This window comes from Nothoprocta perdicaria, unplaced genomic scaffold (assembly GCF_003342845.1).
Source record: "Nothoprocta perdicaria isolate Ctin4 unplaced genomic scaffold, notPer1 scaffold_20, whole genome shotgun sequence".
Classification (NCBI taxonomy): Eukaryota; Metazoa; Chordata; class Aves; order Tinamiformes; family Tinamidae; genus Nothoprocta; species Nothoprocta perdicaria.
This window is the reverse complement of record NW_020455205.1, coordinates 260905-275862: the sequence shown is the minus strand read 5'-3', so window position 1 is coordinate 275862 and position 14958 is coordinate 260905. Positions and strand designations below refer to the sequence as shown.

General features: G+C 39.7%; 1 protein-coding gene across 3 annotated transcripts in view; it reads right to left on the bottom strand.

Annotated features, from left to right (window-relative positions):
- Positions 1-14958, bottom strand: part of PTGFR (prostaglandin F receptor) — a 36558-nt gene that overhangs the window by 8786 nt on the left and 12814 nt on the right. The window contains exons 1-2 of one of the 3 annotated variants that reach the window (XM_026038047.1): positions 10953-11016; positions 9736-10583 (exon numbers count right to left, since the gene is read on the bottom strand). In XM_026038047.1, the coding sequence (XP_025893832.1) occupies positions 9736-10524 (789 nt within the window). In that variant the 5' untranslated portion in view covers positions 10525-10583; positions 10953-11016. Of the gene's footprint in view, positions 1-9735; positions 10584-10952; positions 11017-14958 lie in introns of those variants that run through there. The other 2 variants (XM_026038046.1, XM_026038048.1) reach the window with 2 other exon arrangements.

The window sequence follows — 14958 nt, the reverse complement described above, 5'->3', positions numbered from 1 at the left end:
TTATAGAATGAAYGCTACAATTACTATTTTGCAGAAGATCAAAACAGCATCTTATAAGTGGACTCTCATTTCAAACCACCACGTTCACGCTGCTTTCTTTCTAAAGACATCCTCGCCTGGATTTACAAGACTGAGGAAAGACATGATACAGACTCAGCACTCACTAACCACAGGTAAACCTGCTACCTACTTCTTTGAGAGAAAAGAAATGTTATTCTATAAAGAATACGCTCTTTGGACATTTTTGTTATTCATCTAAGAATSCAGCAATTCAGATTATGGTGGAATTATGTAAGGATTCCTTGGACAGATTGCTCCTTGATTCCATAAAAATACCACATAAACACAGACTTTCCAGAAAGAACCACCAAAACCACAGACATCTGTGCATGTTAGAGGTGTACAAAGAAGGGGAGAGAATTCCATAATGATTTAGTCATCATATACATTGGTGTTTTTAGTCTCTTCTAGAATTCAGAAATGAGAACAGCATCAATGTGTAACCGTGCCTGCAAGACCTCAAGTAGTGCCTGGTGAAGGACATATTATTTACAGTCACAGTCCTTCAGTTTAATTATCTGAGAAATTATGTGAAAAAATGCTTATACGCCATTATGCTTCATGCCTATTTATGTTTAGCATATATGTAATGAGACTCACTGCATCCTGTAAATCCTCATCCATTCCTGCAACTCTGGAGYGCCCACGGAGCAAACGTGTCCTGAGCACTGCTAAGTTACCTGCAGCCACTGTCTGCACAGAGGTATGTGTCAACCACCTGCGCACTCAAGATTGATCATTAACTTCTATTTCTCCGATGACAAAATAATCCTCTACYGCTGTGAGTTTCATACTGAAACTTAATTTTCTTGAAAACTCCACTCCAGGACATTACTCATGCAAAGGTTTATCTTCAGCCTTCTTCAAGAAATCATATAGAAACTCAACTCCAAAGCTGTCCAAACCTGGGCTTTGCTGAACTAGGTCTTTACGCTGCCCAGTAAACAGGCGGCCTGAAAAAGGGCTTGCAAAATGTTCTGCCATTCCCTGAAGCAAACAGGAGGAATCCTTCAGCAGGAGAATTGCATTACTCACAGCACCGCTCCGGGTCACCATACACCCAGCAGCTATTTCACCCCATCAAATATGAGAAGAATGAACTGCAATTACTAAAACCTCACTGTACACTACACAATTTCTGCACTGCTCTGCCAGTACAGTGCTGACCACTGGTACTTTATAGAGCCCAATGGGACTAGACTGCTCTTTTGCAGAGCACTACACATACACGTGCTAAACAGACACTTCTCAGGGAGTTTAATAATACAAATAACCATGTAAAATTCAAAAATTTGTGAATATTTCAATGTAAAAACTTAAATCTTAAAAGCCAGTTAAATAAGAATGAAAATCAGTATTTGAATCAATGAACAGYTGGTCTACTCTAAAACTGCCACTGCCTTTCTAGTTTTACTTAGAAAGTGGTGTCTTAAAAACTAAATAGGGTATTTTACTTAAAGTGTATTCAAGCAATGCTCTCAAAGATGAACTGATCATACAGTACCATTGAGATAAATGCTTTCTGGCAGAAGCTCCTTATCACAAGTGTAAAAAAGCTAAGATTGTGAATTAACACCATAATAGTAAGTATTTCATAGGATGTATGAAAGTATAAGGAACACTGAAGTCTCTCAAGTTGCAGCTGGTCAATACACAGGAGTTTCTGGAACAGTTTCATAACACTGTTTGTCCGGGAGACTTTTCAGCAACAAGTTTACCATTTAAAGACTTCTGATACTCAGGAAAAAAAGATCTTTCTTAAAATAACAACCTAATAATAATTATGCGCTGTATGACATTTTCCATAAATGGTTATGACGTACAAGATATTTTCAAGCAATGAGGTACAAATAAGTGTCATGTCTAGGAAACAGGAACGAGCCGACTGAATATTGAACAAAACTGGGATGTATCCCATACAGACTTCCTTCTCAGTATCAAGCACAAGTGCAATAAGTAAGGCGAGGTACTGAATGGCAAATTTATTTGGCTGAGGATTTCAAAAATTGTTCTATAGCGAYGGCAACTTCAAAATTGAAAAAAAAATCCGTGCAAATCACAACTATTTGGAACTAAATATTTGCTTCAATGTTTAGATCATTTTGTTTTAATCTTATATTCATTTAAAATTAAAGTGGGAATCAATTTTAAAACAAAAGAGGACCGTGTTATTTTGAAAGTGTGATGTTTTCATGTGGCTGGAATTCCTTCCTACCTTCCCTACATTTTCACTTTTTTTTTTTTTTTTTTTTTCACATTCTGGTTTCAGAAAAGTGTGACAACTCGGGTTTTCTAAACAGCACAGGTAAACATAAATAACAAAACTATAATTACGCTTTATCAAAAGTGTCTGGTAGTAGACACTTGTGATTCTCTACTCTTATTTCTTCCCTGGCTCCAATCATTTCTGCAGGACCATATGCCATCCACTGTTTGTTTCTTCTCCAGAAATTCTCTACTGGTGAGAAAAATATCRCTGCTACTCAGCAACCTGCCTTCTGTGAAAGGGAAGTGCACGCTTGATTTACAAGCATAGCCACACTTAATACTGAATTTATAAGCGGTCTATGATAAACTATGCCCCGGCCACATTTAAAAACATTTTTAAGCAGTGATTCATGTTTCTCAGAAAGGCTCTAGACCAGAGCTGTAGAAATTTTAGAAGGTGAAAACAGGCACATTCCACTTCCATAAACTAGAAGTTATCTCTGAAATTCAGCATCATTTTCTGTAGACACCCTCTTCTGAGAATACTTGAAATGACACACTGTATTTCTCATCTAACTCGGTGGAAATTTTCCCACTCTTTTTCTTAATAATATAAAGTAAAAGAAAGATGAACAATATTTTTAAAAAGATATGGAAATCCAGGGATGTTCAGTACAACATAAATGAATTTGAATAATCTGACCAAATTTTTAATTGCATTAAGATTTTTTGTTCTCTCTGCAAATCAGAGATATAATTTAAAATAATTTTGGGGGTTCCAATAGTAGGAATGCCACAGTAACATTTCAGTGACATAACCTCACAAGCTCATTATGAGGAACTCCTGCAAGAATTGAATTTTCACAGTGTTAAAGGATTGAGAAGCTTAGCTGGGAATTGGAAGATGATCATAAGAGGGAGAGCCCTTCTTCCAGCATTGCTTGAAAGATGAGCAAATCCATATAAGAAACTCTTTTTCCTCCAGARGAACTCGGGGATCATTTTATTCAGTCAAATGTCTGCTCCTGTTTTGACTGAGCAAGACCKGAAGAAGAAATAAAACCCTACAATAATCATTACTGTACGGATGCTTTTCACTAAAGAGCCCTACCTGGCAGACATTTGGCCTTTCGCTTTCCCTACAATTTTCCTTACAATTTTTATTAAACCCTCTGTGTCAGAACTGGGGTCCTGAGATGGCACTGCCCCAAGAGACACAACAGTAACGTCTTCGTAGCTATTAGCACAGGGGCTCCTGCAGCAGGTCACCAATCCTGCCAGGGGCAGACGTCAATTATATTTGCTTTATTCTGACACCACACTCCATCGTCTTAGGGCATCAACAGACAACAAGTTTCCCATATTTCAGAACAGCAAAAGAAGACATGGATTCAATGACAAAAGCCAGCTAAACCACCAGAAATTATCACCCTTATTTTTTTGAAAATCTGAATCCTGAAGAAAACACTTTTTTCCTCCAATAGCAACTTTCACAGTGGCATTAAAAGCAGCAGCGTTCGCTAAATAAACATATTAAATAGGATCTCTCTCACCCTTGAGAAGTAGATGACTGGAAAATGAAAAGTATTCTATGAAAAGAATTCTCGCTTAAAAGAAACTCCTGGTTTGCAGTGCCCATGTTGTGCGCCACTTTGTGCCCAAGCGGCTGCAGCTTTGTGCAAGCCAAGTGACAATTCTTTAGTTATTGTTTTTTGTAGGGATAATAAATCCAGCAATACTTAAAGGCATCCAAGGAGCAACAAAAGAATCATGAGCCCATGTAAACGATCCCCATTGCTCACACAGATGCAAGGGGTATAAGCGTAATCCAAACAGCCTGCTATTAAAAAAATGCACAAGAGAGGCATGGAGTGACAAATTCATGGCACGTGGTCACACAGTGCACAGTTACACTCATGCAGACTAAAACGGGGTGTGCAGAGGACCACCTTGGGCAATAATGCAGGTGAAGTGACTCTTAGGCTGTGATAACACAAGATATGTCAAGCACACAACCCGCTGACCTCTGCCAACATGTGAAAATGTTGGGTCTGACGAACACCAGCACCCTGGGGCAGCAGCCTCACACCCTCAGCAAAAGTTTGGCCAACCAGAAACTCAGTTCAGACCTAGGTGCACCCAATCGCACCAGCAAGACGCACTCCACAAGACAGCACAAAGTAGGGACGAATTCAGGGAGACCCAGGTAAAATTACTAGTTGGAAAGGGAAGAAATGGCAGGAGAAAAAGCTGCTAGAAACTAATCTACACAGTGGAAAAAAAAAAAAAAAAAAAAAAAAAAAAAAAAAAAAAAAAAAAAAAAAAAAAAAAAAGTAGATGAGTGAGGGCCAATTTATTCACAGGAAATAAATAACTGACATCTTTTCAAACACAAAGGATGGCTATTTTCTGTATTAGAAGGAATGTAAACTAGAATGAAAGCAGTAAGTCAAAAGTATGGAAAAATATATTAATAATTAAATCTAAATGTAAAAGTATTTTTCTCAAGTCAAAACTGTGCTCCACAGATGAAAAGGATTAGACATTTCTCCATATCATAACTTTTTCCCTGTATAAAAACTCACTCTGAAATAATTCCCTCCTGTCTCTAATTTCAGGATGTTCACTTTGCTACTCCAAAAACAAAACTTAAAACATGTTTTTGCCTTGAGCCCCACAGAACTTGTCGCACTGCAGTCAGAATCTGTTCATAAAAATATAGCTCCCAAAACGAGCTGTTTCATGACAAGACAGACTTAAGAGTCACAGCCAAAATAATAGTTTTATATAACAATCTATTTCATCACTTTCGTCACAAAATCCTCAGAACTAACAATTTGCATTAGGAATCCAGACCTATGGGCCAAATTTACCCAACAAAATTCACAATTCCTTAGGAAAGAAATAAGACACTTGTAAGGATTAAGGAAGGATGACTCATTGTGGAGAGAAGCTGAAGTGAGYATCTCCAGAAGCCATTTTCTGGAATGACCTCTCCCAACACAGAACTACTGGAATTGAAAATTTAGGCTCTGATAGCCACAAAGCAGGGTGCTGCTGCAAATCACCAAGTATACAAATTATCAGAAAATTCATTATTTTAATGTGAGCTTTTTTGTGATTTCCTTTCTCTTCTCAACTCCTCAGATAGTGAGAAATGTTTCCCCACAAGAGAAGTGCTTGATCATTGCCCAGACAGCACATCCCTCACTCCCTGGATTTATTTACCCAGAATTATGGAGCTCAAGACCTGCACAAACCTAGACTGACTTTGTGGTCCTTTCTCCTGCATCCCTGGGTTCCATTACAGGATTTCCATAAAGTTCCATAAAGTGGCAAAAACCTGAGAACACTGTTCATTTTTAAAGAGCAAGCAAGAGGGAGCTTCAAAAGGATAGAAAGGAAATCCCTGTCCAACCACCACAGGCAGAGACACATGAGCCATGTACTGGGCTCTGTGTTTGAAAGATGCTCCAGAGCTCCAGGAATCTTAAAAGGGAAGTTGTAATAGATTAAAACATATTATCTATATTATATAAGCAGGCAGAAGTGGTGAGTAGCACTGGTGCCAGGCATTTCGTAGCCAAGATGGCAGCGGGTTTCTGTTTCTTTTAAAAGAAATGGGGCAAAAAGCATGAAAAAGGTTCACCACCACTGATCAGGTGCGGAAGCCAAGATCAGTTTCAAACTAGATACCATAAAGGAAGAGTCATATGTCCCTCAAATCATTAGAAGATAATTTTACACCAGAACAATGATTGAATATGTCATTCCACTTTGAAATTATAAATTAAAATATAAGTGAAGTAAATCTGCAGATAGATTACAGTATTGGATGGACTTGATTTTAGTAGTCATGCCCAATGAGAGTTAGTGTAACTCAGAAAAGATTAAAAAGAGGTAAAATAAACAAACCAAACCTGCYGTCAGATAGATAATCACAGTAAATAAGTCCCTGCTCTTGCCACATGTAGCATAAACTGTTTCACCTTCTGCTTTCTMTTCGTAGGGTTTGTTTGATTTTACCTCACTTCAGTTTAGGTAGAGGCAAGTCATTCTCATACAAAGCTTTACTGCAGAAATGCATACATTCCTTGGACAGAGAGCAAGGGTAAAATTCTCAATTTGGAGATTAAAAGATCAAGATTTCACTGCGAGTATATTTTACRTGGCAAAAACGAATTATGGGGACACTTAAAAACAAAAGCAAGCAGCCATTAATAAGATACTGTATAAATGCTCAAGATTTTAAAATTGAGCTATCTAAAATAAGTATTACATCAGCTTTCTATGGGGATTTTTCCATCCATTTGTCATATTAATTACTATTTGCTGTCCTTTCACTAAATGCAAACGTTTGCAAGGTGCCGATCTAGATGTGCATATATATATATTTATATATTTGCAAATATATTTGCACATATGTCCAGGGACGTTCTGATCTACTGAAGTAAACAGAAGGCTTTCTATTGATTTCTCTGTGTTCAGATTTCACCTGTGTGATTTACGTACATCACTGGGTAAGAACTGTTTAAATATGTAAATGAATGCAATACAAATATGCATTTAGCTATTATAACTTCATCGATAGACACCTGCTCATATTTTTTTTTTTCAAGAAACATTTATTTAGGCAAATGCAGATTAAGYTACTGAGTCTAAATCACTCTTTTCACAAATGAAACAACCTGAGAGGTTCCAGGGAAGCAAAATGTGTAGATTTGCATCAGCAATTCATCATTAATCATATGCCTTGATAAATTTTGAATCTTTGTATCAGTATGCTATAGCACTGTATGTTCTTGACAAAATTTTATTCCACTTAACCTGTATGATTCACTACACYCTAATAAACTAATTGCTAAATTAATGCAGTATGTATAATTCTGCTTGTGTTCAGCGGACAAAACAAAATCAAAGATGTGGTAATTCACAGATTTAACTTTGATGTACACTCTACAAGCCTAACACGTAAGAAAGTATCTATCAAGAACTCCAGCCCTGGGACTAGTCACATATGCAGCATTTAATGCAAAAATCATACAAGCAACAGACTGTGGCCAYAACTCCATTTCACTGTGTAGACCAGGCACAATCTATCAAAGTGTATATCACCCTGAAAAAAAAGTGCTTATTCTTATACTGTTCTGGACTCTAGCCACATATGACAATTCTTAGGTACTCATCTCATTGCATTTCTCTGACTGCAACAGCCTATGGCTATCATTCACTTCCTTGACACTCTGTTTCAAGAACTAAGTCCTATGTCACACTGACCTTTTTTTACTTTTTTAATTCTCATTTCAAATTTACATTTGCCTATATGACAGAACTACTTTCCACGCTGCTAGGCTAATTTTGTTGGCAGTTGGGCTCATCTCATTTCTAAAGAGATTTAGAAGCAAAGTATGGAGAGTTCTGAGTGCTGAGACAACACTACCAGATTTGCATCCAGAATTTATACAGTACCTGCTTAAGCAAGCTACGGTTGCTTCTCTATCAGCTCCCCCCTGCCACACAATCTCAAAAATTATCAAGCACAAAATTAAGCAAGAAGTAATTCACTGGTCTACCTCATTAGCTATGAGAATGCCAAACTCTAGAAAAAAATCTGCTGGATTAATAATTTCTTTTCAATTACAACACACACCATGTTAAATACTTCAATGAAAGTAGCACTACGATTTCACTGAACAGTGTTAAGATTTAAAAATATATATTTGCATAATTCAGAAAAGAGAGAAGAAAGTCTTAATAAAATGAACAACAGTGAAAAAGTCAAAGCAATTGCATTCAGGGTTTCTTCATATACTGCAAGAATGCAATACTTCTTTTGAGGAAAAARAAGTCTACAGATCATTTCACACCCAAAGGCTTTTGAAATAAAATTAATTGCAATCCTTAAGTTCACTTAACTGAAAATAAATATTGAGAATGGATAATATACTCCCATTCATAGAAAAGTAAAGCAATTGCTTCCATTGCTCTTCTTGGTAATTTTTCTGTGTTTGCTCCAGAGTAATCTAATGAGGTGAGGGGTATCTGGAAATAACAATGCGTTACAAAAGCTTGCTATCCTGTTCTGATTACTCTSTTTATTTGCTATATACAGCTGTCAGGACAAAGACAAAAGCAAATATGAATTTAAACTACTTTGCAGGCTTTGTCTAGAAAAATCAAGAAAGAAGCAGCAGAAAAAAAAAAATCTGTCTCTACTGACACAAGCAACCAAGTTTTTGTGCATTTCAGGGAAGTGTGAATTGAGACCAAAGCACTCCTAATTCCTGCAGCACTGACAAACTTAGATGCTGCTTGGCCAAATATACTCAGCTGCTGCAGCTAGGTTACTCCCAGTATCTAAACCATTTCTAAACTGGTTCAGAGACCAGTTTAGAAGATGGAGATATTATAAGATTGGAGATATTATAGCATAGCCAGTGAGCAGATGAGATATAACTGGATCTGATTCCGATCTCAGACTTAATTTTCTATTTTTATGAACCCTATAGCTAAAACCAAAATTGCTCCTCATTCACGTCAGTGGAAAACTATGGGACCTTGTTTCTAGGAAACAAATTAAGATTTAATATTATTTGTGACTTAAACTCTCACCCTAGACAAAATTAAAACTGCTTCAGTCAGATTTACTACACTAGACAGACAAAATTAATATTAGGTTTCTAATGTCATCAGACATTATCCCACATTTTTTTTTTCCATATCATAATCCTGTTTCTTTTGACACAGCGTCCTGGGAGAGAACACACTAATCTGACCAACACTCACAGCTTTGAAAGAATCACAACAGCCAGTGCTAGTGAGCAGCCCTAAGTCACATCTGGGACAGCCAAGAAAGCACCAAGTACGCAGAGAAATCTCTGTGAGGGATCTGTCCAGACTACAAACCCAGCTTGTTCAGACCTAAGCAAATTTTTATATTAACCCCTGGTCAGCAACTATTTTTTAACACAACTCTAAAGCAAAGACCTGAAGAAGCCGTAAACAGAGAGGAGGAATTTTAGTTTCWTAATTGCAATCTTCTGTAGCATAGTTTGCAAGGAGCAGTAAATCACAATGAACACACTATGATCAGTAAAGAACATTACAAACCTCAGTACAAACCAAGCAGATAAGTCACCTCTTGTTTTCACTGAATTTCTTGGGTAAGCTCAGCAATTGCTCTAGTTTATTCTAGCCCCCCTGTGCCTCCCCACCGCCTGCTTCACTGGAAATAAACCCTTCATTGTACATTTTGCTAACTCAACCTGTTTCACTTATGATTAGAAGTGAAGAATAAAATTACTGTTTTTGTTGCAGACTCACAGGTACATATATCATGGGCAACATGCTGTAGAACTAACGCATTGAAATGTGAACGACTAGAGCGCCTTAAAACCTGGGGATAAAAAAGGGTAAGTTTTAGACAGCGATGTGCATTAAAAATTGGCAAACACGTTAGGCTCTTACCAGGAATGGACTCCAGCAAATGCAAGAAACACACATTATAGCCAAGAGCTGAATGATCATTTCAAAATGATGAGATCTGCCTTGTCTTTGTTGACTTTTAARTTTGACTTTTAAGAGGGTAATTCCTGTGACAGCATTGCACAAGAATGATATAGCAAGGGCCAGTAACCCAAGGCAAGAAAAAAGTAAGAGATAAAATCTGTCTTCCCAGTCCTCAACATGTTCTGTTTTATAGAAGCACCAGGTCCTCGATGCTTGAATTTGATAGGCTCTAAACCTAAGAATAGGCAGCAAAGCTATAAGAACAGCAAACAGACATACCATAGTCAACATCATTTTCACATGTTTAGAAGTCATTTTTGTAGAGTGAAAGATTGGCTTTGTGACTCCAATGCAACGTTCAACAGCCATCACACTGCCCAGGAAGAGCGGGCACAAACCAAAGAACACCATGCAGATGCCAAAAACACTGCAAAGGATGTTGGACTGGTTAAAGCGAATCCAGTCTTTATCAGATGCATACACGAAGACTGCGATGGCTCCGTTGATGAGGTGGCCAAAGAGATCAGTGATGACCAAACCACTAGCAAGGAGCAAAAAGGAGGCTTTTGATTTCTGTCTAAATCTCTGATACGCCTTCATAAGAATTGCTATTGCAAGACTGTTGGACAATATTCCCACCGTCATGAAGATTATTGAAAAGAAAACTGAAATCTTCTTCTCTGTGTGGCAGGTTGTGTTTTTTAAGATTCCAAATCCAGCCAGTCCTGGTGATTTTGAACTGTTCATGGTTAGGAAAGGAGAGGCGGTGCTCAAAACATTTCAGCAGTCTTGCAATCAAGAGGCATCTGTAATATTAAAAACAAATAAACACACATTGTAAAAAGCATGCCATTGTTCCAGTGACATTTGAAGCACAAATTCCACAATATTAGTCTGTGGTACAAATCTAATTTCCCCATGTTCTCAGTGATATGATACAGCACCACRTTTTAGCGCATCGGGCACAGGGTAAAACAATTATCCACGTGCATTAGAGAGCATAGACAAAATGCACTGTATGTTTATGCTGTCAATGTATGAAAGGTAAATAAAGTATAAAATGTATGTAATGCATATATAATGTACACGTTCATTAAATATACATGAATCAGAGCAACCACAAGGACATGCTGGTGGTCAAACTGCAAACACGAGCAAAGGTTTTTGCAACCTACTCCTACTACAGAACTATTCATCAACCCAACCACAGCGAGATAAACAGAGCTCCGAATGGGCAGCTTCGAGCTGAGCGCGGCATTTCGCTTCTCTCCCCTCGCCGCTGCTCGTTTATGTTCCAGGCAGCGCCGACACCTCCCTGGGACACCCCGCGCGCGCGCGCCCGCCGTGGGGCACGAGCCCCGCCGCCGCCTCCGCTGACGCTCACACTTCCAAACCCGGCGGCTCCGCGTTTATCACCGCCGGGGCCGGGCTCGGGACGCGGCGGGAAGCCGGGCCGGGGCACGGCGGCTCCTACCTCCGCGCAGCGCAGCGCCCCGCACGCGCCCGCGCCGAGAGCCGCGCGCCCCGCACCGCCGCCGCCGCCGGCCCTTAAGTGCGCGCGGGCGGAGGCGGGGCGGGCGCCGCGGGCCCGCGCGCTGGCACCGCCGCGGGGGCGCCCCACGGGCCGCCCCGGCCCGCCCCGCGCCCCGGCCCCGCTCACCTCGGCTGGGCGGAGAGGCGCAGCGCGGTGCTCCCGCCGCCGCCTCCCGCGATGCCGCCGCCGCCTCCTCGCCCGCCTCCCACCTTCCCTCCCCGCCCTCCGCCGGGACCGGCCGCCCCTGGGCTCAGCCTCGCCCCGCAGCGAGCGGCGGGGCGCGGAGGACGCGCGGGTCCCGCGGCGCCGTGACCGCGGCCCGGCAGCGCCGCCGCCAGCGCCCCTCGCGGCGCCGACCCCTCGGCGCTAAGGAGGAGGGAGAACTTGTTAAAATCCGTTACTCCAGCGCAGCCGTGATTTGCACTGCTCCCACCTCGGGGAGGCAGGGATGCTGCAAGTTTTGCCAACCTCCCTGCTAGTAGCACTGGGAATAAAACCAGCTGCAGCCCCGACGGCACAGGCCACTCTGGTCCCTCGGCAGTACCTCCCATCACACACAGGGACAACTAAAAGCACCGTGAAATCTTCCTGAAAATGACATATTTGGAATTTATTTTGCAAAAGCAAACAGTTCTATAACAGAGTAGAAAGAAATTCAATTTCAACTGATTGTGATTATAAATTCCCAGTAACTCTTTTAAGACCAAAATAAAATCCCCCAAAAAATCAAAAAAAAAAAAATATTGGCCATTAAAGTTAGTTGACTTTAAGTTTCCTCTTCCAGAAGTAAATTGACATGGAGATTTCTAACTATGATCTTATGCTGAACCTTTTCCCTAGCAGGATTTTTTCACATATCTCCCTGTTGAAGCAAGGTTGCTGCTACTTCACAACTCTCTAGTTTGGGCAGAAGTTAAATGGCTATTTTCAAGCAGACCAAGACAAATTTCTGCTAACATTTTCATTTCTGAAGGCATGCTTCCTTCTACAAAAGACAATAATTACTGAAGGAACAGGAAAATAATGAAGAGAATGGTAACTGAACCAAAGTCTGTTGCAGAAGGCAGACTTTCAACATTACATGCWATCTGTACTCCAAGAATCCATTTTATTTACAAATGCTAGGATATTTTATATCTCTGTGTATATAATCCCCCAGCTGCTATAAGTTAGGTGTTGAACACTGGAGCTGATGGCTTGGTGAATTCAATACTGTTAAGATCATACTTCCTTAAAGAGGATAAACCCAGCAATGGTCAAGTTATTTCAGCGTACTTGGAAAAATAGAGTTACAATAAGGAAGAAAAACACAGACAGTAGAGCATATCCAGAGGAAAGCCTTGGTCTGCTGAAAGGAGGGAGAATGAAATTTCAATTGATGGGAAAAGGAGAACAAGGAAGAGTCATAGCAAAATAAGTCTATAAACTACCAGTAGCCTTCTCAGACAGCAGGTTTAGTAAGTGCTCTTCCCCACACCATAATTTTGTGCTGTCAGCTCCAAAGGAGCAGACAAGTTAGGCATTGCCATGAGCAGGCAGGTATGTTTGTAGCTCAGCACTGTAGAAATTTGTGTGCCCTTGCTATGAGAAATGCTGAAATAATAATTCCTATAGACTGAGATGATTGTGAGGTTGTGGTTAGATAGGATTTTGACTTTGAAAGGTTGGAAGGGAGTGAAAACTGGCCATAGCAGAACTAGGCTGTTCATGCTGGTCAAGTCATTTCAATTTCCCGTTAGTAATGAAAGCAAAAACAGGAGTAGGAGTGACCAAAAACCTCACCTTACAATCATTGCTGTGGGCCTGACTGGAAGGTCCTGCCTTGCAAGGGCRGTCCCTCCTTGGGCTGCACTGCTGAGCCAAGAGCTATTGCTCAGAGGAAGAGTGAATCTCCTCTTCCTCAGTGCAGCAGCTCTTCAATGTTGTCACGATTTTGCCAACCAGCCAGCATGGAGCCAGGTTTGACAGGCACCTTGGTACAAGCAAGAAGGTCTAGGTGCAAAAGCAACAGAGGGGTGAGTCTTAGAGTCYCAGTATTACTAGGGCTGTTCAAAAGCCACAAAAGACTGCACAACAGCTCAGTCTTGGCATTGGCTTTGTTCACTATGACTTCAGCATTTCTGAATGTGTTTTGGAGTCTGTGTTTGTTTGTTATAAAACCTTGGACTCCTGAAAATATAAGACATTTCAGGACTCATAAAGATATTTCTTCCTATCATTACTATTTCTTCTTGCCCCCAGTTACAAGGTGAAAGAAGAAACTAGTATTTCCTATCCATAGCATATTCATATTCATAGAATCCCATTCATTCCCCAGTGACTTTCAATAAAGAAGGCAATCTTAAAGAATTGGTGTATGCAGAGATAAAAAGACAGTTTGCATGCACTTGGACAATCATGAGCCACCTCTTGGTTGTCAAACTCTGAACACTATGAAAAAAGTTAAAATTTCTTTTTAGGACTATACTGCTGGTTGGTGAATGAAGTGTACAGTGATCAGCTCCTCAAAGCCTCTGGCTACAAATCCAGACACATACTCAAGCACTGTACTAATTTTTCCCTAAAGACCAGAAAAGCTAATGGTAAATAAACAGGTAAACATTTCAGTAGAATGCACATACAAGCAATATCTCTTCCTTTATACCATCTTTCTTAAATTTTTGATGYAGCTATAAATGATGCCTTGTATATGCTTTGATTTCATGATTGACAGTTCTTCGCACAAAATTTCAGGAGTTTTTTCCCYTTTTATATGATACAAAATGTCATCTTTCCAACTAATCAAATTCCGTGAAATATCAATGATACCAAGTCCTTATTTTTAGGAGACAAAAGTAATAAATCAGATCATGATAAACGGAAATTAATAAAACAGGATCAGGTTTTGGGCTCCTCAATCAAATGAAACTGTCAGTGAAAATCCCTCAGTAAAATGCCACATTGTTTGGCCCATAATCATTTGAGATGGAAACAACTCTTGAGGTCACAGACGCTGACAGCAAATCCTGTAACACCCATTTTTGTGCAGGGTTCAGTTTACCAAGTTCTTCTAAGTTAGCAGCCCTTCAGGACTCCCTTTTTCTGTCCCTTCCATAAGCAACTTCTATCAAGTTTCTATATCATTTCTACCCAACTCTACAAGTTGAATGAGAAATTCAAATGAAGAAGCAAACGTTCACGTGAAGGTTTTGGGTAGAAAGGAAGGTTTTGAGTAGGGGCATTTAGATAAGGCAGTATTGTGCATCTTTTTTGATTTGTATATATTTATATATATATTTATATATATTCTATATATACAGAATTCTATATATACAGAATTAATGGTTCAAGAGCCAGAGTCTTCCCTTATTCCAAAGCTAGCAGTAGGCAGGCAACAGAAATATAAAGACAGAAAAAATACAGTTCTGGAAATCTCAGAATTTATCTGACTCATTCTTTTAAAAAGCCAGTCMCAATTCTTGTATTATTAGTAGTAATGCTTAGTAATCTCATTATTAGAAAACGAGAAATAATTTATATGTCTTTTTTTGGGAGGGAGGGTATTAACTGGGCCTTACACCAGATATTTAGACACAGAGGGTTTTTCTTTTAAATCACATATATATGTTTAAATGAAGGGCAATTCACAATATCACTTTATGAAACAG